Consider the following 25,147-nt stretch of genomic DNA (forward strand, 5'->3'; position numbering starts at 1 on the left):
ATGATAGGTTAGGCTGACATCATGATCTTGGTGAAATCAGAGGTCATACACCTTGCTGTCACTCAAAAGCAACATCAGGGCTTCAAATCTATACCCCCTCATCGATTATTATTATTATATTCATTTATGGGTGTTTGAGACCATGTTAAGCAACAATGACACATTTCGGGAAGCCTTCTTCACTGCCCAAAATGTTTGCATTCTTCCTCTATCCATCCCCTATTGAGCATCTGCTCATTTTGGAAGCCCCTGAAACTGTCCATTATTATTCTGTATTTTATTTGGTTTAGCATGTCTTCCCAATTTCATCCAGACTGCTCAAGATCCATTTTTACCTCCCTGAACCATTTATCAGAATCTTTAGGTCTACTGTCAAGTGTTGTTTTAAAATTTGGTTTGTCAGCCTTTACACATCTGCTCTAAACTGAGGTCTATAACCCTTTGTTGCCTGACGGTACTTTAAAGTACCACCTCATATTTCATGGCTTTGGAATTATTCAGTAAATCCTACCCTTGTATTTTCCTCATGGTACTTTCAAGTAACTAATTCTTGAAACAGAGATATTTCATTTTTGAGGTTGGTATTGATGAAAAATGCAGGAGATCATTTTATTCTTAGGAGTGTAGTCATAGTGTTTCCACTGTAAACACATGACATGTTGATTGATTATTTCTTAGCTCCTCTTGTTACATTCGACCTGCAAGTGATCTTAGTGCATGTAAGTATACTTCTGTAATGCAATAAAATACTCAAATTGGTGAAATTTGCAATTGGTGTGGATATATAGCTAGTAAATGGCGAGGTACTTAGAAGTACCGTCAGGCCATATGGAGGGTCTCATGTTAGTCATATCCAAAACCGAAAGTAATGCTTTACTGATGTAAAATATTCAGCATTTATGAAGTTTTCTTCAATAATTTAAAAATATTTCTCCAAATATTAAGACATACAGCATCTCAAATAAAAGTACTAGCATCTATTACATTACAGGTTTACAATATGTGTGATGAAGCAGCCAGGTTGACTGATGATGAGATCATCGATGAGTCAATGATTTTGTTCAAGGGAAGGAGTAGTATCAAGCAGTACAATCCTATGAAACCATTAAAAAGGGGTTATAAACTGTGGTGCATTGCAGATCAGAGGGGGTACATTCTGAAATTTGACATCAATCAGGGGAAGAATCAGTCCCTAAAACAAGAATTCCAGAATTATGGGCTTGGGGAAAGAGTTGTGCTGAGCCTATCAAAGCCATTCTGGGGAATACACAGAATATTGTACTTTGATAACTATTTTACTTCTCTCCCACTTCTTGAAAGGTTGAAAGAGGAAAATAATCTAGCATGTGGAACCATTAGAACGACTAGAAAGGGAATCCCACAGAATTTTATTCTTGAAAAAGAAATGAAAAAGGGGTGTTCTGACGATAGAATTTCTCCGATGGACATCAGTGTTTTTCTATGGAAAGACAGTAAAGGTGTGTGCTTAGCATCTAATTTCCATGGAACAGAAGCCACAACTGTTTCTAGGAAACAGAAGGATGGAATTAATGTTACTGTTGATTGCCCGGTTGTTGTGCAAGACTACAATGCACATATGGGTGGAGTGGACCATGCTGACAGACTTCGAGGCGTATGTGGTTTAGACCGTCGATCCAAAAAATGGTGGCATAGATTATTTTGGGGATTGATTGAGATAGTATTTGTCAATGCCTACATCATATACTGTAATCTGCATGATAAAGTCCCTCTAATGGCATTCCGGCGTAATGAACCAGAAAGAAATTCCTCTTCCAGGAAAACTTTCACGTGATATGAGGTCACCAAAGTCACCAGAGCAAACTTGTCTACCAAAAAGGAGGAAAACAGAATATTCTCTGCCCAGTGATGTCAGACTAAGTAATCGTGGAAATAATTTTGTTGTTTATGTAAAAAAACCGTGGTCGATGTGAGGTGTGTTCGAGAAAGAAGATGCAGTCAAGACCGCATTCCAAGTGTACTACATGTAGTGTTTTCCTTTGCTGCAATGAAAAAAGAACTGCTTTACAGAGTATCATAATGTGTCAGCTGTATAGGATGTTCTACATATGAACAATAATATTAGGAAACTTCACTCTTATTACACATATTTGCTTTGAATTTTACTTTTATATTTTTGTAATAGTTTTACGTATGAAAAACATGTTCTACTAATATTTTGACACATTAAATGCGATATAATTCCAAAATGTGAACATTCGTATCTACCCGAATATGAAGCCTCCTATATGCCAGGCTCCAAAAACGTACCAAAAATTAAAATTATGATTTGAAAGTATTAGCATTTACTATTTGAACATATTCCATTAGAATAAGGCGAAAAAATCAAGTATACTTATTATTTTTCACTATTCAGGCAACAAAGGGATAAAATATGAGTCTTCTTTTCATCATTGACACATTCAATTTTTCTTTCCTGGTATGGACTTTCCCTACACCATACCCTCTACTGGCCAACCACGATATTTTAACCATTTAGGACGTTTCTCTCAAATTTCTTGGTTTCTTGTAATGCCCACATTCCTGTCTTTCAGAGGCATTCACTAGCAAACAGACATTCTGTCTTAATCACAGTCGAAGTGTGTTAGTGCAGCTTGCCTTGAGATTATTTTTATGAAGCATGTGTCCTGCAAAAAGCAGCAGTCATCATCTCTTGGCTGGTGTAGTTGGCTTCTTTCTTCCTAGTTTCAGCAGTATGATTTCCAAAGGGTACTTGAAGCTGTAAACTCTTTCTATCTTACCATGTACTGTCTTCAAGTAATGAGGGTGAATTTTGATGTTAGTCATCTATTTGTATTTTTTCCAAGGAAATTTTGGGTTCTGCTTTATCTGCTTCCAGGTTTAGTATATTTATCTGCTCTGTAGCTGTGCCAGTATGTCTAGACAGGATCTTGAGATCGTCTGCGAATGCAAGGCAGATGATCTTGTTGCCACCTTTTGATCCTTCAATATATACTAGGTTCAGCATTCCTTTCTGGTCCAGTTTGCTGATGATATTTTCCAAAACACAGTTGAAGAGAACCGAAAATAGCCCATCACCCTTTCTGATCCCTGCTTTAATTTCAAACTCCTTCCAGTGCTTTCCCATGATTTTTACTTTTGAATGGGTCTTCTTAATCATTTCAGTCATATTGGTGTCTACTCTGAATTCTACCTGCATGTTGAACAGCACTTCTCTGTAGACCAAATTATACGCTGTTTGGAAGTCTACAAAGAAAACTAGCAAATCTTTGCAGATGTACTTTTCCAGTACTCTTTTCTGTCTCCAGATCTGTTACACACATGGTCATCCTTTTCTGAAGACCGCCTGATATCCTACAAGCTGTAGACCTATTTGCTCCAATAGCCTTGCCTGCAGTGCTTTGGATAGTGCCTTATAAATGGGGCTAGAACCATCCTTTAATTGGTACAAAATGGACTTTGCTAACTTGTACAGAAATCCTGACCACAGTTCCCACATTGAAGAAATGCTCATTTATTAGGTCATTTTCTGTCTTCTTTTGCCATTTTGTATTTTTAGCTCATTTTCTAAAATTACATGCCGTTAATGGTCTTTTTCTTACAGGTTTTAGGATATCAAAGCATTTATTATTTATTTATTTATTTATTTCTTGTAGTTTTCGAATGGGTCTACTATGGACCACATTAAGCATCATTCATTTACGGTTCTTCCTCTTTCTATCGGCCCAGTACTTCTTCATCCTTTCGGAGTAGGCTTCTTTACGTTCTCGTGACCAGTTGTTGCCGGTCCGTTTTTTGCTACTTTGATCTTGGAATCCCTTAATTTTGTTGACGATTTTTCTGTATTCCTGTCTGTTGTATACTGCCTGCTGTGATATATTATTTTCCTCCATATCCTCCTTGACCCCTTTAAGCCAGCTAGTTTGTGTCTTCCTCTTCTCCATGTATTCCAGAATTCGCTTGGCTGTTCTCTCTGGTGGCATTCTTTTAATGTGTCTGTAGAAGTCTTCTCTTCGTGAAGGATGTTGTGATTTTTTCGGTCCTTTTGTATAGTTCCTCATTTGGTCGCAGTCTAAATTCTTGACCCACTTTTCTGGGTCCTAGTATCTTCCTCAAGATCTTCCTTTCTGTCTTTTCAATGTTTTCTAGTAAGCCCTTCCTGTTCAGTGGAATACATTCGATTGCATATAGACTTTCTGGTTTAATGACAGTGTTGTAATGTCTGATTTTTGCAGTGAATGAAACTGATTTTTTATTGTAGACATTTTGACATTCATTTATTTATTTATTTATTTATTTATTTATTTATTTATTTATTGACTTTAACAGTGGCGAAGTTAAGGCTCGTGGCCCTCTCTTACACTTAACCACAAAATTGATCTACAGATAATACATATATAAAAGAAATGTACTGTTCTATCATAAAATCAAAGATAAGCTAAAAATTACAGATCGAAATTACAGATTTGGACAACATATAATGAAGAAAGAAAGCAGAGTTCAACAAATAAAATATAACAAAATTCAGAGCGTATAGGTAGTATTGGATATTATAGCAACTTTAAGTGTTGATGAATATGGAGACATGAGAATCCCACAACACTTTGTCAATCTGGGCACTAAAGAAACCTTGTTCATCCCATACTTCTTGGAAATGTCCACATCCCAGGAGAAACACCTGCAAGCGAGGGTAGCAGGACAAATTACACTTTGCCAGGTAAAGCCAGTCTGGTTAAGTGTCCCACTGAAACCAAACATGTGTGGTGTTAACTTTTGTTATCAATTCCAATTTCTGTCTGCAGTGTACATTTTTAAAATAATAAAATTGCAGAGAAGTAGGGCTGCTCATTTCAAACAGATAATTTAGGAATTGAGGTAGGATATTTTTTCTACTGATGGTAAAATTGTTTACTGCAAAATATGTTAAGTGGCAGGGGATAGGAGATTTACTATTCAGGAACATATTGCTTGAGAGAAGCATATAGGTGAAATAAAAAATAATAGCAGACAAAAATTTTCTCAACCGTTTCTCACTCAAAATCCTCCAGTGAAATCTCCCCCTCTGTGTTTTTCAATGATGTATCTGAAGCTTGGGTTTCTGCAAATATTCCTATCTGAAAATTGAATAATATTAAATTCACAGATTTCTTAGAAAAGTACACGGGCCATTCAATTTTGGACCAGTTGACTCTAAGAACTACACTGCTATGATGTGTATGTCAGAGTAAGGCTCTCACCAGATTCTCCTGGTGAAACAAGATTGGGTAGTGAATGGACATGGATCAGGGGACTACATTGCTTCTGTTGAGTAAGATGTTATTTGTTATCTTGGGAATTCACCACATGAACAATGAGTGTGAAAAATAAAACCTCTAGCCAAGTGAAAGTATTCAGTTTTCAACCTAATAAATGCAAGACTTTATTTTATCCTATTTGCTTTACGTCGCACTGACACACATATGTCTTATGGTGATGATGGGATAGAAAATGCCTAGGAAGTGGAAGGAAGCGGCCGTGGCCTTAATTAAGGTACAGCCCCGGCATTTGCCTGGTGTGAAAATGGGAAACCATGGAAAACCATCTTCAGGACTGCCGACAGTGAGGCTTGAACCCACTACCTCCTGATTACTGGATACTGGCCGCACTTAAGCAACTTCAGCTACTGAGCTCGGTAAAATGCAAGACTAATGGCACTGACTTCGGTGCTTTGTATATACCTACCATAGCATATGTTGCATACTGTCGATCTCCTCTAATTTACATAGATTATCTTTGTTACATTATAAGTTTCTGTTCCACGATTATTGATTATATTACTTAAGGAGGTTATGATAACCAACATTTTTTTTTTTTTCAGTTAGTAGTTACCAAAATAATGAGGGATATCTGATTCTGTCACTGCCGGGCTCAGTGGCTCGGGCAGTTGGAGCGTTGGCCTTCTAAACCCTACTTGGCAGGTTCGAACCTGGCCCAGTCTGGTGGGATATGAAGGTGCTCAAATACGTCAGCCTCGTGCTGGTAGATTGACTAGCACATAAAGGAACTCCTCTGGGACTAAACTCCGCCACTTTGGTGTCTCTGGAAACCATGAAAGTAGTCTGTGGGACATAAAGCCTTAATCAATATTATTATTATTATTATTATTATTATTATTATTCTGTTACACGTGTTAATTTTTAATTTTTTCAGTGTATTTATGATTTCCTTTCACGAAGGTAAATTACTGCTGAGTTACATTGATTTGTGACTCAATTAAATTATGTAATTAAATCTGGACTAGTGATTGAAAACTACATGGGTATAAACCTATACGTATATTAAATTTTCATTTAAAAGTTGAAACTATTGTAAAATTGTATTCTATATTATTATTATTATTATTCTGGTAAATAGTCATATTTTATCACATCTTTATATCTATGTCCTTTGTTGAATGCTGCATTATTTTTTCATCTTATCTCATCCTAGCGACACGCCTTATTGTTAATTGCTATGTACGTGGCACGATACTTGAGAGAAGACCAATGTGTGGGCTACACACAGAAACTCATACACGGGTTTGCACGATACTTTGATATTTTACTGGCTCTCTCAGTACAAATAGTTATATCAATAGTCAAGAGATGACATTAGCAATACTTCCAAACATTTTAAAGCATTACAAGAATGTTAAGCACATTTTCTTGCACGTTATCAGCAGAGTTCATTGACCATGTGTGATTGCATAATCTTGTGGTTTACATTCTGATTTTCTCCCACAATTTTAGGCAAAATTCTTAAAAGAAAACAAATTACGTGTAATGAGATAGAGACAATAGCTAATGAAAGTGGCAGCGAAGTGTCAGAATTGTCATTTAGGGACAGTGGTGGCTCCACATAGCCTGCGCAGCGGCCTCCACAGTATGCACTAGCCATTTGTCTTGGTGGGTGTACTCCTTACCAACTGATGAGCCTACTTAGCACACTGGGGCAAAATGCTGGCAACCAGGAATGAGTTAGCTGGAAAATTAATAGTGTCCGATAATGGACCATTTACACTGGTATTACAAATTTACTCATTCGCAACAAATATTTCAAGTTACCTATGGGAATCAACATCTATATCAAAGAATATTATGCCCAGATGGACAGAATTTATTAAGAGGTTTGACTCTATGATAGAAGGTTTGCCTAGATGAACATAATGAGAGATGTGAAAGACATTTCCACACACAAATCTGGTTGAGAACATATCACTGTTACTTCATCTAAACATTTTACTTAATTTCAGTTTACTATTTTTCTTGGAGTCAATGTCGTTTATCTTACAAGTTTTAGATTTTCTTAAAAAAATTCATAAATCATTATGTGTCACTGTCTTTTAAATTATAAGCTTCATTTAATTTCAATTTATATTCACCTTACGTTATGAGTGCTATAACAAAAGATCTTATTTTGGTTCTGGTTGTATACATTTACCTTGATAACTAAATAATTAAAAATTGTTATTAAAATTATCAAAATGTTTGATGTTTTTGTGGAAACATGTGCTTCCACGCTTCTATTGTTTGTGCATTCTGTTCTTTGGTTCTTCATCCATTATTTCTTTGTTTCTGCACTATATTGCCTACTTTTTTTTTAATTTTTAATTTTCTTATTGTTAGGACATAGGGTCAGCCAGGGTAATTCTGGGACAAAAATGAAAACTTTCAAATTCTAAGGCACTAAATCTCAAAGTAGAAAGTTGGCATGATGTTAAATTAATATAATTTGGTACCCACAGTTCATTTCCAAGAAGAATTTTTTTTTAAATCTTATAACTGTTTAGCAATTCCACAAAAACTGTGTCCCAAAATTACTCCATGGTTTGGGGCAATGTTGGGACAAGCATGGGGCAAAAGAGGGACACAGTGATAATTCAATGAGAAAGCTTGTTTGACAGGCAATGAGGCAATAGTGGGATAGAGTGTATTCATATTATGTGACTGATTAAAAAAAAAAAAAATAGCCCAATATTATGCTATTTTTCATTAGTTAAAAAACAGGTTTCTTAACTAGTAAAAGTTACTTGATTACTTAAAGCAAGAATAATAACTTTTATTTCCCACCAAAATACATAACACTTGGGATAAAAAATTACCACTGTCTATACATATTACCCAATTAAAATTTAGGCAAATTTTTTTATCAAATACTTCTGAAATAAGCAAAAACATCACACACTACACATTATCAGTGTTAACCTTTTGGATGCCGACCCATAATAGCTCATCATATGCATAGAATGCCAAGCATGTTTCAATGGATTTTGCATCACTGTATAAAATATTTTATTTACGTCTCAGTTTAAAAGATATGGAGGTAAAATTTGGCATGTGAGCTTGATATACTCCAAGGAATATAAACACGTGACTTGCATTTCAAAAAACAAAATTTCGTGGAATAATGTGCACAAAAATATAATTATTTTTTATTTAAAAAAGGAAAAAAATATTTTGAAATTAATTAGCACATTTTACACTAAACCCAAAGTGACAAGTGAAGATATTTAATCTTAACTCATATCTGAGATCATATATACCAATTTATGTTGTTAATGTAAGTCTACTTTACAATTTATAAACTAATTTCCAAAAATATTGAACATGTGGAGAGAAAGACACGAACAGTGTAACCTGTCAACGATTGAATATTTTATGAATTTTGGGAGAGTAATAGTTATTGTTCCGAGGTATCTGTGGAACAGCAGAGATGAAAGAGGGTGCGGGGGTGAACAGGTCTCAGGCTACGAAATTAAAGTTAATTTAAAATTTAACCAGGTTATATTTTCTTTGCAAAATTCAGAAATAACAAGAATGGCAGGTACAGAGTAGCAAGGCAACAAAAGTACAATTACAGTATTTACAGGATTTGGGCTTCAAGCCCCGAACTCACAATTCTTGGGCAACTAGCCCAACTTTACCCCAAAACAAGATTTAACAGAGGGGCAGAAAACCACATTCATGCCCAGGAGCACTTGCTCTAAATTACACAGAAAAGCCTCCTCGAGGCATACATACTCAATTTTCAAGAAAGAGCCACTCGCTCTCAACTTTAAGCCTATCAAAGGCCACACCAAACTCCACCTTCAAGTTGTCCTCTAAGGACATAGACACGGGGGTAAAATACCCAACCTACTGAGGTCTATTAAGTGAGAAAAAGGTTAATTACATGACCTCCAAAATAACAATTTGAGAGGAGGCGATCTGCACTCCTAATACCTTTTGTTTAAAACCTAATCTGGTTCTAGGCCGCTAATGCAAGGGCTAATCCCATACTAAAGAGGTGACTTTAGAAGGAAACAATTTACATTACATTAAGGAAGAATCGGTTAAGGAAAGTAAGTTCACCTCAAAACAATATGAGTGGGAGCTCGAGAGGGTTAAACACTCTCTATCCCAATATGTAGCTTTAAAAGAGAATAGATGCTAAGAGTCCTTACATTTTAGGGAAAGTTACATGGTGGAAACGCTTCGGACCCGCCCCGAGAGTTAAACTGCTGAGCTAGCAAGAAAAGAAGTTATTAAACGGCCATTACCTTGTTGTTGAACTGCTGCCCGAAGAAAGAGGCGCTTCCCGCCCCCTGCTAGGTACTTTACACACTGAAAGATGGTACTAAAGTGGCGCAGAGACCCAAAAATCAGCAGTTTATATACTCTCGTGGAAAGTTCGAGGCATTTCGGAAATGAGAACACCTGCCCACCAAAACTTTATTGGCTAGGGTTAAGCAAGATATTCAAGTTGGAGAAGATACATCTGATTGGACAGAAATTAATTAAAGAAATTCGGGATTGGCTAAATTCAAAACAAGGGGAAGGAAAGGGTTATACAGCCAACTTAAACAATAACAGAAGGAAATTTAACAAGGAACAAACTTTAGAAATAAAAATTTCTCCAAAAACAGTTCTTTCACTTCGCACTAGGGTGCACTATTGTAGTTCTTCAGTAGTGTCCTCTAGAAGAGAAAGTTCACACTTCTTACTACAGGTAAAACAAAAATACATCAAAAACGACCCAGTTCAGAAACTTCAAAATTTCCAAGTAGTGACATCTTCTGAGAAACTTGAAAATTAACACAGTAGATAAAGTTCAGACTTCCTCCAGCAGAGGAGTTTCAACTGGCGCAAAGTTTGAATTAGCGACGTGGAGGTGTACCGCCCGGTACAGACCTCCCCCCCCCCCAAAAGTCCCTCTAGGGGTGACACATGAAATTTGTTTGAAAACAAGGTTCAAATTATGGTGTTGATATGGAGCTTAATTGCAGAAGCATTTACAAAAATTTACTAAATTTGGTTTGATCCAGTTTCAAAATTCTTGTAGTAACTGTTGAAGTAATGTCTTTATGTTTGTAGAAGTTGAATTCAGGAGGAAAAACTTTAAATTCTTGAAAGAGAAGAAAATTGTCTAAGTCCACCAGATATTGCAGTAAAATCCAAAAAAGTAATAATTGTTGATGTGAAACGTCCATGTAACTGACTAAATATATCAGTTGCCGATGACTTTGACGGCCAGGCCAGCCGCCGCTGCTTGAGTCCAGAGGAGGCCGCTCGGACCCCTCAAGTACCCTGAGATACCGCTCGCCCGCACTATGAGAGGAGTAGAGGTGTAGAAGCACGCCGCGCACGCGGCGAACATATACAGGCTGCGGGCAAGTAGCAGGTTGTGCGCCGCACATCAGGCTTGGCCGGGAGGAGGGTTCCGGCTCGCCGTGCACAGGTCGACCTCGCTGGAGTAGAGGGGGACCTTCCTCTATCCCAGTCGCGGCACGGCGCCGCGCGGCTGCGGGGGCACTGAAACATTAAAGCTCGACGGCAGAATTTTTGTTGAACCAGAATGATAGTAGGGTACATTCATTGTGGTGAGGTTGAGGGGCCAGCGGCGTGGAGAAATTATTTTCATATGCAAGCCACTGTGTGTTGTGGAGCAGGAGACGGGAGCGTGGTAATGGCCGTGGCAAGGACAGGATGGCAGTTTAACTGTGCGGGGAGGGTTTACAATAAATGCTTAAATATAAAAAATATTATAGAAAGGGCAGAAGGCCTTAAAAGTGAAACCCCTCAAAAATATAACCTTCATATTTCTTTCAAAATCATATGAAGCAAATTAGTACAGAAATTACACCGGTTTCACCTGTGACAGGTGAACCCTAAATATCCTCTCGGTGGCTGGATTACTTAACAATAAGGTAACGGGAGTAAGGAAATCGAGAATGATACACGGCCCATGAAATCTGGGGGCAAGCTTGCCCGCGGGAACAAAGTTCTTGACCATCACTTGGTCGCCTACCTTCAAATTGGTGGGTCTCCGTCCACGATCATATCTTTCCCTAACCTTTTCGTGAGACACTTTAAGATTGGCTTTAGCCTTCTTCCAAAGATCTTTAATGTTGTCCGGGTCTATTGTCTCAGGTAGAATGTCACTCAGAGACCAGAGGTTAGAGAGCGGCGTGTTGGGAACAAACTTGAACATCAAAGAAGCTGGACTAAACTTGTGAGATTCATGAACCGCCGAATTCAAAGCAAAAGCTAACCAATGCAGGGACGTGTCCCACCTAGAATGATCTTCATGATGATAGGCAATAAGCGCGGACCTGAGATTACGATTAACCCGTTCAGCCAGAGATGGTTGAGGGTGTAACCACTGACGGTTTAACATTCTTTACCCGATACCTCCATTTATTTACTCGTCGTTGGGCAGCCTACTTTGACGAAATGGAGTCGCTCAGCGGATACCTCAGGGTTTCCTTGTGGTAAGTGAGACATGTAATCTTACTGTAGAATTCGCTTTACGTGAGTTCAAGAGAATTCCAACTCACGGGTGACATCTATCGTTACTCACGACATAATAATAATCATCGCCGACAACCTTATCAGAGTATTGACTTCGAGAGAACTTACCATGGTTAAATGAACACTTAATTACATGGTACCTTTCTTAGCCATTAATTAACTTACAAACTAGACAGTAATTAAAGAATTCATGACTCCAGCAATTATAGAAAAATAACAAGATATTTATTAATAAAATATTAAATCATTAAATTACCATATAAAGTGACGCGTTATTTAAAAATTGACTGAAAAAAAGTGTTAGAATGAGTCAGCGCTGGCTCGTAAAATAGACGAAAATAATATTCAGTATTTTAAATTACTAAGATGATCAGTTCCTTTGTGAAGTAGAAGTTCAATATTTACACATTTACAATAGATCACTGGACACATCTGAGGTCCACCTCGCATTTGAAATGTAAGTATAACATCGACACAATTAACTCGTTCCGATAGTTCACTTTCTCTAGTCTGATTAAACCAGTCTCACTTGGATACAATATCCAGCCGAAATGCATCTCAAATACATTAATAAGTTAAGTGTGAATAAATTGGAATACATTTAAGTAGTTCTGAATGAATTATAGGAAATCGAAAATAGATCTGAGTATATTAAGTTAAGTTTTAGTAAAATCCGAAGTCATGATTTTGTCGCAACGATCTCGTTGTGCATGGAAACTACTTACGAACTAAGGCATTCTTTCCTAGTGCCTGGTAAATGCGGCTCCTACTCTAGCCTTTCCCTAGCTGAAGTTCGTTAAAGAAATATACGTTCAAACGGAGAATATTAATCGATCTAGCTATCTATCTAATTTCAACATAATCTTTGGCTGTCTTACACATGCCCTTTTAGGTTCAATGTCCCTTTCTATAATTATATTCCAATAACATTCAACTACAATGCAAGCTACTTTACTCTCTTGCAATTAGTATGGAAGCGCTATGCTGCGAGGTTTAGAAAACATAATCTCATATATATCGGTGTCGTAATGCTTCTGGTTAACTACAGCTATTCAAAGTATCGTAGTATTCTAATGTTCATTATAAATCATCTACACTGAAATACGATTACGTCACGAGCATACATCTATACTAGTAAATCCATTTCGTACCTTGGCTTGTGTAGCTCCAGCGGTGTGGGCACTCATACGCAAATAAATCATAAAATAAACTTGAAGTGTGGCATAACTTAACTTGCAGGTACACGATGGTCCTGCATCGCGTAAAACCATCTCAAATCACTATATATATAACTCGAATCTTTCATCCAATTACCATAATCATATTCTCATTACAACAACAATCTAATATTAACACCGTAGCCTCAATAATTATATATCGCGTTCCCAACTTCCCGACTACGTTAAAATACCACACAGTTTCTTAAAAACATTTACAAGTCGCAGCTTCTCATAACCTACGGTCGAGTTCAATGCCCTTTCTATGAACCAAACAATGCGTAATTCCATTTGTTTCTTTCTACACCGCGCACAACCATTCGTGACGTCAACTTTAAGCATTACTTTAATGAAATCTCTATAATCTCCCAGTATATCATTTCAATCAGCTGTTTCACATTTCTGTTCAAACCTCACGCTTCCTACAAGTATTCTGGTCGATATACCATAAACTATTGCTATATTACTAAATCGTAACTATGAACTTAATTATCTCACACATCGTTGGTAATCCTCAGTTGCATAGCCATATTTATCGGTCTACAATTAGCCATCGGCACATACCTAAGGTACATGTGTAGGCAAACCAAAAATTATGCAATAAAATATTATGAATGACTTAGCTCGCTCATGGTTGTCCCTGGTCCAGCTGTTCCGTTCCCAATGGATGTAGTGGGTCTTCGGTTCGGTTACGGGTTAGACCTCTGGTACGTCATCCGCTCCTTCGTTCTGGAAGTACTATCTGGATTCCCGATGCCTTCCTTCGTCATGGCTCGGTCGGATGGTTACCCGTCGCCTTCCTCGTCATTGCCTGGTCGTATGGTAAGATGAATTGTTGCCAGGTCGGTCCATCACGTGAATTTAGCACATCATCTTGATCATCTTGTTAGTCTTAAAGTTGAAGATTATATTGCAGTATACAGCCATTTATGCTATTCTTCTCTGACGTCTTCAATCCTTAATTTTATTTATTTTTATTTTTCTCCGTAGCTCTTCGACGTATCCGCAATTTCGTATGCAACGACTTCAGTACGTCTATTTTCGTCTGAACTGCCTTTGAATCTTGACGAAAACTTATTCTTTAATTTTATTCAATCGTTAAGATATTTCTTTTCTTATGCGCGATCCTTTACTTCTGCTAAAGAATTATTCCGCTGACGGTGATTGCGTCCGCTCTCGTTGTCGTGAAATTTCAAGATGAAGATTTTTTAATAATAATGTCTTTTCTGTTTTTTTTTTTTGAAAACAATACTGTAGACCGTCCACTGTCCGTTTTACTCGAATACTTGACCATTCCATGACGTATATGGAATTTAGACAAGTAATGGTGGACTGAGCGGTAGCCAGCTTAGTCGGAAATAACCAGGAAAATCTTGTAAAACCATCTACACATACAAAGATGAACTTGTTGGCATTTCCCTTTGACTGGGGGAAGGGTCCTACATAATCAATATACAGGCGTTCCATGGGGCGCGAAGCCTGGAGAAGACAACAGGCCTACCTTGGTGGACATGGTGGGTTTACTAAGCAAGCAGGATTTACAAGCTTTTACTAGTTCACGGATTTCACCGTCCATACCCTTCCAGATGAACCTTTCACGAATCTTTTCACGAGTTTTAAAGATTCCAAGATGCCCGCCTAATGGGGTCTCATGATAGTACTTGAAGATCATAGGTACAAGAACAGCTGGAACGACAACTTTCATCATTTTATCATGCCTCGATGGGCAACATAAAACACCATTCCTCAGTACATAAGGGACGACATGTTCCCCAGAAGAAAGGGTTTCCATTATCGGAGCCAGCGTAGGATCTTCACGTTGGTATTTCTCGATATCCCTAAAGAGCATGGGAGCATCTGTTAAGATGGCATTAGCATCAAATAGTATGGACTCGGGAGGTGATGAATTGTCGACCGGTTCATGGGTCTCAACGTCGTTGGAAAACATACGGCTGAGTCCATCAGCAACAACATTTTCGGTACCTCTGATATGCCTGACCTCGAATTGGAATGCAGAAATACGGATGGCCCAACGGGCTATACGACCAGTACGACGCGGCCTACCTAAGACCCAGCTTAAGGCTTGATTATCTGTCTCCAGGTCGAATTTGAGATGTTCCAGATAGAGACGGAACTTTTCTAAGGCAAATAAGACTGCCAAACCTTCGAGCTCATAGATGAAATACTTGGCTTCTTGAGCCGATAGAGTCCTAGATGCATAGGCGATGGGTCGCCTCCCTAGTTCAGTCTCTTGAAGAACGACTGCAGCTACCGCCGACGACGACGACGCGTCGGTTTGGACGATGAATTTCTTTGAGAAATCAGGAATAGCAAGGACAGGGGCATTACAGAGAGCTAATTTAAGATCTTCAAAAGCGGCTTGTTGAGAAGGTCCCCACTCAAACTTGATGCCTTTCCTACGAAGAAGGTTTAAGGGCGCCGCTCTATTAGCGAAGTTAGGAATAAACTTCCTGAAGAAATTCACCATACCAATGAACCTGGCGATACCTTTGATGTCCTTGGGAGGTTTAAAATCACGGATGGCCTGTGTTCTAGAATGATCGACAGCTACACCATCAGGTGACACAATATGCCCTAGGAATGACATAGAGGGCTTAGCAAAGACAACCTTGGACAACTTGACAGTTAACCCAGCCTTACGAAGGCGATCGAGAACTTCTCGCAGATGATCTAGATGTTCTTCAAAGGTCTCCGAAAATACAACGACATCATCCAGGTAGTGATACAAGTACTCAAATTTGATGTCGGAGAAGACCCTATCTAGCAGTCTAGTGAGTACAGCTGCTCCCGTGGGGAGCCCGAAAGGCACGCGGTTGTATTCGTACAAATTCCTATCCGTGGCAAACGCTGTAAGGTGTTTAGACTCTTCCGCTAGGGGAATTTGATTGTAGGCCTGATTCAGGTCCAAGATAGTAAAGAACTTGGCCTTACGAAACCATGAAAAACAAGAATGAAGGTCAGGAAGTGGCACAGATTGCAACACCACCTTCCAATTGAGAGCCCTGTAATCAATGACAGGCCTGAAGCCACCTTGGGGTTTCGGGACTAGAAAAATAGGCGAAGAATACGCCGACTTAGAGGGCCTAATAATACCATCCTTCAACATCTGATCGATGATTTCTTTCAGAGCCTTCATTTTAGGTGGAGATAGCCTATATGGTGGAAAACGGACAGGAATCGAATCCGTGACCTCAATTTTGTATTCAATAAGGTCAGTAACACCAAGAGTATCAGGGAAGACCTCTGGAAAGGACTGACACAGCTTACGAATAATATCAGCCTGCTCCTCAGGTAGATGTCTAAGGTCTAATAACATCTCATCCTGGGTCGGCGAAATAGATGAACATGATGCAGAATTACATTTCAATAATGGGATTTTACAATTAGACGCAAATTTGAAAGTGCACGATCTACTCTGAAGATCGAGCACAAGACCAGTGTGAGAAATGAAGTCAGCTCCCAATATAATGGGGCAAGACAAGTGCTTGGCCACAAACAATTTGATTTTCCATGTAAATTTTAAAATACGAATTTTGACATGTAAAGAACCTAGAATTTCTAATGGAGATGAATTAGCTGAAACATATTGGATCGCAGACAAACAATAGTCAGGAAGCTTACAAACAGATTTCAATTTTGCATACCATTCAGCCGAAATAATAGAACAAACACTGCCTGAATCTAATAGAGCTGTTATAGGCTCGTTATTTAACTCAATTTTGAGAAAAGGCACCGGTGCGGGGGTATCCGCCGCAATCCTAAGACATTCTTTGGGGCATTCAAAGGATGAATTTGAAGACCGAACTTTCCCTGAATTTTCGACCTGTTTACCAGGGGCTGAGCCTCGGGAAGATGGATTACTCGACTCAGCCGAAGCCGCTAGTCACTTTTTATTATTGGCATTGGTGGAATTTGCACTAGAAGTTGAGCAGGAGGGGGTGCTATTTGAATTTGGGCAATTCTTGGCGATATGTGAGAAAGCCCCACATTTAAAACAGCCTTGTGATGAACCAGCTCCATTATTTGCCCTACTAGATTTGATTGATGGGCACTTGTTCCGAAGATGGTCAGGCGACCCGCAAGCATAACATTTACGAGGTGTGACTGGTCGGCGAGGTGGAGGCCGAGGATTACTAAAAGAAGGAGGGGGTTCTTTCGCGACACGCAAGGAATCGGCGTATCTAACTCCTTCCGCTGAGACAGCCAATGCTTCAAGTTCAGAGAAAGTTTGCGGGCACGCCGCGAAACACAAATATGACCTATAGGATGGTGAAATGCCTTCCACAATAGCCTGTACAATCTGATCTTCAGGGAAATGAAGAGCAAACACCCTAGTATAGAATTTAATATCTTGGATGAAGTCTGCCAAGTTTTCATCCAAGCGCTGTACACGATAATAGTACTTCTGAATAAGGGAGGACCTTGCCCTAGCCGGGATGAAGTTAGCTAGCAAGTGGGCGTGGAAGTCTTCAATAGATGATTGCTCGGCAATGGCTCTTACTATTTTGTCTGAGAGAATACCAATTGCATAGGGATAGATGATTTGCAAAATCTGACATGGAGAAAGAGAAAAAACAAGGGCATGGTCCTGGAACTGAACTAAAAACCTTAAAAAGGAAATAACTTCACTGGTAGTGTTAACAGAAAATTTCGAGATACCTCTGAGCAACATTGCCAATGGATGAGGCAAGCTGCTGAACCCAGGTGACATAGTAGGTAAAGGTTTAAGTGGCAAAGACGTTAATTCAGAACGTACATTATTCAACGAGGTTCGGCGTTCAGACTCGTTGTCGAGTGGGGCAGAGGTTGTTTGAGCGGCGACGGTTTTCCTATTTACATCTCCCTTAGGAGGCTCTTCCTCGCTACCTACATTCACCGTGACGGGTTGATCAGTTTTGGGAGGAACTTCCCCAGTTAACAATTGGGTAACTTTACTGGACAATTCAGAAAGATTTTCAAGAACCATACTAGCTTCCTTCCTCTGAACGTCATTCAACTTTAGAGACAACAGATCGTTAACTCTATTTGAAAAATGAAATAGCCTGGCTTGCACACGCTTAATTTGATTAGGCGAAGGATCATTCTCTTCAAAAAAACTAACTACAGATGCTAGCTCAGTAGTATTATCAGTGATCGTGGAAAGAGAGTCGTCAATTTCTTTCTCTCCCAAAGTGGGGATGGAAATGGGCAAATCAAGGGACTCTCTAAGCTTATTTGTGTCTACCGCAACCGTGCCTCCAGATTGAACATTTCTGATAGTTAATTCATAGATCAACTCCTCCTTGCGCAAATAGTTAAGATGGAGAACATCGCGAGGGCCGGGCATGATGACAGAACAATTTTGAAAAAGGAAAAATCAAAAATTCCAGCAACTGGGAAAATAGTTAGAGTTGTGATCAAAGCAATGTTTAGCCGTCAAAAGGGGCTAAATTGAGACCCATTCAACCACGCTCTGCTACCACTTGTTCCGAGGTATCTGTGGAACAGCAGAGATGAAAGAAGGTGCGGGGGTGAACAGGTCTCAGGCTACGAAATTAAAGTTAATTTAAAATTTAACCAGGTTATATTTTCTTTGCAAAATTCAGAAATAACAAGAATGGCAGGTACAGAGCAGCAAGGCAACAAAAGTACAATTACAGTATTTACAGGACTTGGGCTTCGAGCCCCGAACTCACAATTCTTGGGCAACTAGCCCAACTTTACCCCAAAACAAGATTTAACAGAGGGGCAGAAAACCCCATTCATGCCCAGGAGCACTTGCTCTAAATTACACAGAAAAGCCTCCTCGAGGCATACATACTCAATTTTCAAGAAAGAGCCACTCGCTCTCAACTTTAAGCCTATCAAAGGCCACACCAAACTCCACCTTCAAGTTGTCCTCTAAGGACATAGACACGGGGGTAAAATACCCAACCTACTGAGGTCTATTAAGTGAGAAAAAAGTTAATTACATGACCTCCAAAATAACAATTTGAGAGGAGGCGATCTGCACTCCTAATACCTTTTGTTTAAAACCTAATCTGGCTCTAGGCCGCTAATGCAAGGGCTAATCCCATACTAAAGAGGTGACTTTAGAAGGAAACAATTTACATTACGTTAAGGAAGAATCGGTTATGAAAAGTAAGTTCACCTCAAAACAATATGAGTGGGAGCTCGAGAGGGTTAAGCTCTCTCTATCCCAATATGTAGCTTTAAAAGAGAATAGATGCTAAGAGTCCTTACATTTTAGGGAAAGTTACATGGTGGAAACGCTTCGGTCCCGCCCCGAGAGTTAAACTGCTGAGCTAGCAAGAAAAGAAGTTATTAAACGGCCATTACCTTGTTGTTGAACTGCTGCCCGAAGAAAGAGGCGCTTCCCGCCCCCTGCTAGGTACTTTACACACTGAAAGATGGTACTAAAGTGGCGCAGAGACCCAAAAATCAGCAGTTTATATACTCTCGTGGAAAGTTCGAGGCGTTTCGGAAATGAGAACACCCGCCCACCAAAACTTTATTGGCTAGGGTTAAGCAAGATATTCAAGTTGGAGAAGATACATCTGATTGGACAGAAATTAATTAAAGAAATTCGGGATTGGCTAAATTCAAAACAAGGGGAAGGAAAGGGTTATACAGCCAACTTAAACAATAACAGAAGGAAATTTAACAAGGAACAAACTTTTGAAATAAAAATTTCTCCAAAAACAGTTCTTTCACTTCGCACTAGGGTGCACTATTGTAGTTCTTCAGTAGTGTCCTCTAGAAGAGAAAGTTCACACTTCTTACTACAGGTAAAACAAAAATACATCAAAAACGACCCAGTTCAGAAACTTCAAAATTTCCAAGTAGTGACATCTTCTGAGAAACTTGAAAATTAACACAGTAGATGAAGTTCAGACTTCCTCCAGCAGAGGAGTTTCAACTGGCGCAAAGTTTGAATTAGCGACGTGGAGGTGTACCGCCCGGTACAGTTATCATTTGAGAGAACTGTGTCTATTAGCAGTATTTGTTACTACAGAACAGTTCAGAATATCAGAACAACATACAAAATCAACTAATAGTGTCAGAAATGAAAGTGTAAAAAACAGATTGAAATATTCTATGGGCAGAGCATCAGATTGAGGTAGGCCTACGTGTTTAGGCCCTGGGATTTGATAAAAATGGTGGGGATGGACAACATTACTTTCAGGGAATATGCATTCAGTCCAAGAATCATCTAATTCACTGTCACTGTCATTTTCATTAGCACTGTCACTATAACACTTTGACATTGCACGAAATGTTGTAAGCCCATTAGCCAACGGCACGGCTCCATCATTCTCTGGTGCGCTACCCGAAGACCCCGAAAATATCATAACCAACACTTTCGATAAAATTAGAGTCGCTTACATCTTCAAAGCAACCCAAAAGTTCCTCAATTTCTTCTCCCGAATTAGGCCTACGTGACGACATGCCTTGTTGTGATAATTGTACTATTTACTACTTTACAATGACCTAAATAAATTGCTAGGTAATTATAACTGCAGTAGCGATAATAACAAAATTAATATATTACGATAAATATCTCAAATGCGTCAATTAGAACGTAAAATTATTTGAAACAAGTCACAACAAGCGGACATAAGCAAACAAGGAGGCTGCCATATTGGATCATAGATGTCAAGCGCTCACAGATCATACACTCGCAATCGACGAGTAAATTAGCAAAAATGAAACTATGTCAGTGCCATCTAATGACATAAGGAGGAATTACGAACATTCTACCTTCTTTCTACTTGATTTGTGACACAATCTAGCGCCTTACTACATAACTACACCACTTATAAGAGGGTGCCGATGGAATCGGCATCCTGGCATTTTTTGTACAGAATGTACGTGCCGATGCATCGGCATCTTGGCACTGTAAGAGTTAAACACCACAGGGTACCTAACAAAATATATGTTTGATAAAAAGAGTAGGCTACTATTACAGTCTACAATATGTCAAAGGAGCCTAATCCAATGACCTAGGCCCTATATTTTTTCTCCATTACATCTATGGGCTCAGAACATGTATAACGGATCCGATTCCCAATACAAACAAAGATTGTGGCAGTTTCTTTATAATATTCACATGGCTAATTAAAGCTGCATCATCTTCATCTGGCCTGAATACCATATTTTGTTTGTCTACACACGTTAGACACATCACTTCAGCATCATTATCATCAATTACATTTTGTATAACACACACATACCTGTATTCACTGATTTTTGCTTCCTGGCTACTTCAAATTTCAACAAAACAAAATCTGACTGGTGTAAATCTAAAATACCTAATTTTTCACCTCATGTCTCCTTTTCACTGATTAAGTTACAGCTGTCTTCAGAATCACTTAATATTACAAACTCATCACTGCTTTTGCTGCTTTCCCATTTTCCATGTCTTCCTCACTATCACTGCTGATTTCTTTCCTTCTCCTTAAAGTTTTAGGTTTTGGTCTAGCCTTCACTTTTCCTGGTTTAGTCAATTTCTGTTTACTACATGGTGTCTCATTTATTTTGTCTAAAAATTCTTCTCTTTTAAAACTAAAGTAACCTAAAAGAAGGTCCAACAACTGTCCCAACTTTACCCCATGATTGTCCCAGAATTGCCCCAAAACATGTCCCACAATTGTCCCGGAAATGAAAATAAGAATTTCTTTCTTAATATTGACCTTATAAATACTTAGCTTTAGAGACAGTTTCTGCTATGCTTTCTTATATGAGGGTTAAAAATAATTAATTGTATCAACAACACTTTTTTCAAAAATGATAAATATTTCTTACCAGAAACCAATTTTTTCATGCTGAAAATGAGTGTAAGTTTTTCATTATTTTTCCTGCTCATCACATGGTTAATTTTTGTAATTTAGTTATTGCCTGCCATTCAATAAACTCAAAATAATGTATTGCCACTAATAAAGCATACAGATAATTTACTTGTAAGGAGATATGATGATGTCCCTCTTTTACCCCAACAGTTTGCTGTCCCACATTTACCCCAGTTGATCCTATCACACCTGAAAACAGTAACTTTCACAGTGAGGTCACTATTATTGACTGCTGTCTAGATCGTGGCAATGCACATACTTCCTAACCGACATTTAATCTCTTAATCGTTTCTTTTTCAACATACATTCTTCACACTTGGAAATGCTAACTTCCATTCCATACTCACTACACCCTTTCCAGCTCCAAGATATTATATTTTAGACTTTCAGCTCCATCTGCCATTATGACCAAACGTACCACATAGGTAAGAATTCTTACTATATTTCCATTAACCTCAATCCCTTCCTACAATTTGAGCACAACGAGTAACTACGGAGAGCCTGTAATGTAATCTAGCCCTACTCTCATCATTTGTCTATTCAAGATCTACGAATGATAAGCATTACAGTCTATTCCTTGCACAGTAAAGTCTGTCTTAACTCGTCCAACAAACGCTCTGTGGTCTGAAAAACTGCACTGGCTTTCATTTAATTGACCCTTTGTCACATTCTCAATAATTAGATATTATTTATGGCAGTAAACTTACAAAGTTTGATGGTCCTTCTTCTGTATCTGAAGACCATGCTGGCTCACATTTGACAAACACAGGTTCCTCCATACTTTCTGACAAAATACCCTGAAAAATAAAATAAATATAGCTCTTGAAATCAGTACAATATGTATAAAAAATTGAACTCATCTTAGATCATTGTCTTAAATATTGGGAATTCCGATAATATTCACAGATTTTTCATAGTTCATGTCAATGAGGGCGATTTAGTTTTAACGGGAAGTGGCCAACTTAGGAATTATTCTCTGACTGGCTAGTGACAAGAACAACACAGGATATGAGACATGTCTGGCTAGTGACTGACTATTGGTTTATGGGCATTAGCCCACAGGTTAAAGCCACAAATGGGCCAAAACTTTTACTATCCCCTGTGATAACATTGGCTAGTGGAAAGACCAATTGATGGTTATATCGCAGAAACCGCCATTATATCTGGAATACATCATGCCACGTCACTTTTAAACTCTGAAATTTCATTATTTTTGGTCTGGGGTTTAAGTGCAGCCATTTATCTCGAGACCATCTTTTTCTGTAGGTGAAAAGTCCAACATGAGATATACCGTACAAGAATTTGAGCTAAATCTGTCCTGGTAAAAATCCAGGGGCTAAAAATGCCTTCCCTCCAAATTTAACTATGCTCCACTCTGTCAAAAATGTTAATAACTAGCATCACAGAATTACAGGAAATGTTAATGACCAGAACTAATTCCCATCAACATGTATCACTGCCGGAGAAACAAGCAGCCTACTGCGTTCAAAAGAATTAGGCAGCCAGAGACGGCATTTGCATATTTTTAAAACTCAAGTTGGTGTACTTTAGTGTGACCTCAATGTAAGAGTTGGGAAATTGCTAAATTGTAACATTAGCCACATGAAGTACATTTGTTGTCCGTTGTAGTTCTACTTGTTTAGGATGTTCATTACAAAACAGTATCATCTGCAGGTGCAGGGGTTTATTTGGAAATTGAAGGAGAATTCACCGCATCTGCAACTGTCGCGGTTTTGCGCGGACACTGTTCAGAATCTTTAGAACATTTCAAATTCGTAATTTCTGCAGATATCGCAGACTTGAACTGGCACATCAATTTGTTAGAAACTTGAAATCTTACGATTGCCCAACAGGTGCTGTAGAAATACTAGTCTACCGCGAGTTCTATGCATGTCGGCCAGTTCGAGATGGAAACTTTTCCTTCGTACAAAAATTCCATTTTACATTACCGTAAAAATAAGCTGAAGAAGTAGAAAGCTGTGACAGTAATATTCACATACCAAATCATATGCTTATCTCATATTATAAGTCAATGTCGATGACAAGCTCTATTACTGCTTTCGAAATAAATTGTACAACTAACACTAGCTGTAACCGTAAAGGGTATAATAGCACCACTGTTTGCCGTAGCTGCTAAAAATGGAACTACTCCTCCTTATCATAATCTACAACGTACTGACCTTACCTTCTGTCAGAAGGAAGTCTTTTCTAAATTCTAAAATGACAGAAAATTGAGATAAGCCACTCAAAACTGCGGTACTGCTTGGTCAGCTATAACGCCGTCATAGAGTTGTGTCATTAATGTCGAACTAATTCGTTTGAACGACTTGTTTATTGAGCTGCAATGATTTCGTTCCAGTATTTTGAATTAATCTTTCAGCGAGCACACAGCACGAAAAAGGGCATTCGTTTTAACGACATTTCTGTTGAGACAATTATCCAAACTGTAATTACGAAAATCTACACGCAGTTTAGAATTAGTAACACGTGCCAACTATTTAGTTTTAACTCCAGTCCTATTGATTCAGTAAGACTGTTATAATTAGGATACCGTGCCACTCGTGCTTATCATTATACTGCCTGCATTATAGTGTAATATTTGTCAAGTAGAGCCTATCAGATAGTTTTTATTCCAGCTGTACACCTGTTCCAATAAGGAATAGCCTAAGTGCAGTTGAAAATTGTAGGGCACCGCTAATTATTTTATTAGACTATATTTTAAAATTTCTATAGTCAGCCTCTTAATTATTACTTACGGTACTTCACTTACTGGTTGGCGCTACAGTCCTTATTTAGTCCTTGGCTTCCTTTATCACCTGCCTCCATTCATCTCGGTCCTCAGCTTTTCTTCTCCAACGTTTAACTCCTAACTTTCTAAGGTCATCCTCAACATCATTCAATCCATCTTTCCCTGGGTCTTCCTCTCCTCCTCCTTTCATCAAGTTTTCCTATAAACACCTTTTTAACGGTGCAGGTTTCTGCCATTCTCTGAACATGACCGGCCCACCTAATTCTTCCCTGCTTAATTTTAGTAACAATATCTGGCTGGCCAAACAGTCCTTGCAGCTCTACATTTGTCCACATTCTCCACCCATCCTGCTCTCTTACTGCACCGAATATCTTTCTCAATATCTTCCTTTCCCACCGTAACAGTCACTGTTCTTCTCTGGAGGTCATCACCCAGCATTCTGATCCATACATAACTATTGGTCTTAGTACTGTTGTGTATATTTTAATTTTTGTTTTCCTGCTGACATTCCTGGATTTAAGTATT

The 25,147-nt window shown here is 38.6% G+C and overlaps 1 protein-coding gene across 1 annotated transcript in view; it reads right to left on the bottom strand.

Annotated features, from left to right (window-relative positions):
- Positions 1-23,689, bottom strand: part of LOC136884671 (zinc finger protein 883-like) — a 47,937-nt gene extending 24,248 nt beyond the window's left edge. Inside the window, exons 1-2 of the mRNA XM_067156928.2 lie at positions 23,585-23,689; positions 22,581-22,670 (exon numbers count right to left, since the gene is read on the bottom strand). Coding sequence (XP_067013029.2) covers positions 22,581-22,670; positions 23,585-23,686 — 192 coding nt within the window. The 5' untranslated portion in view covers positions 23,687-23,689. The remainder of the gene's footprint in view (positions 1-22,580; positions 22,671-23,584) is intronic.
- Positions 23,690-25,147: the final 1,458 nt, after the last annotated feature.

This window comes from Anabrus simplex, chromosome 13 (genome assembly GCF_040414725.1).
Source record: "Anabrus simplex isolate iqAnaSimp1 chromosome 13, ASM4041472v1, whole genome shotgun sequence".
In the NCBI taxonomy this organism is placed as follows: domain Eukaryota; kingdom Metazoa; phylum Arthropoda; class Insecta; order Orthoptera; family Tettigoniidae; genus Anabrus; species Anabrus simplex.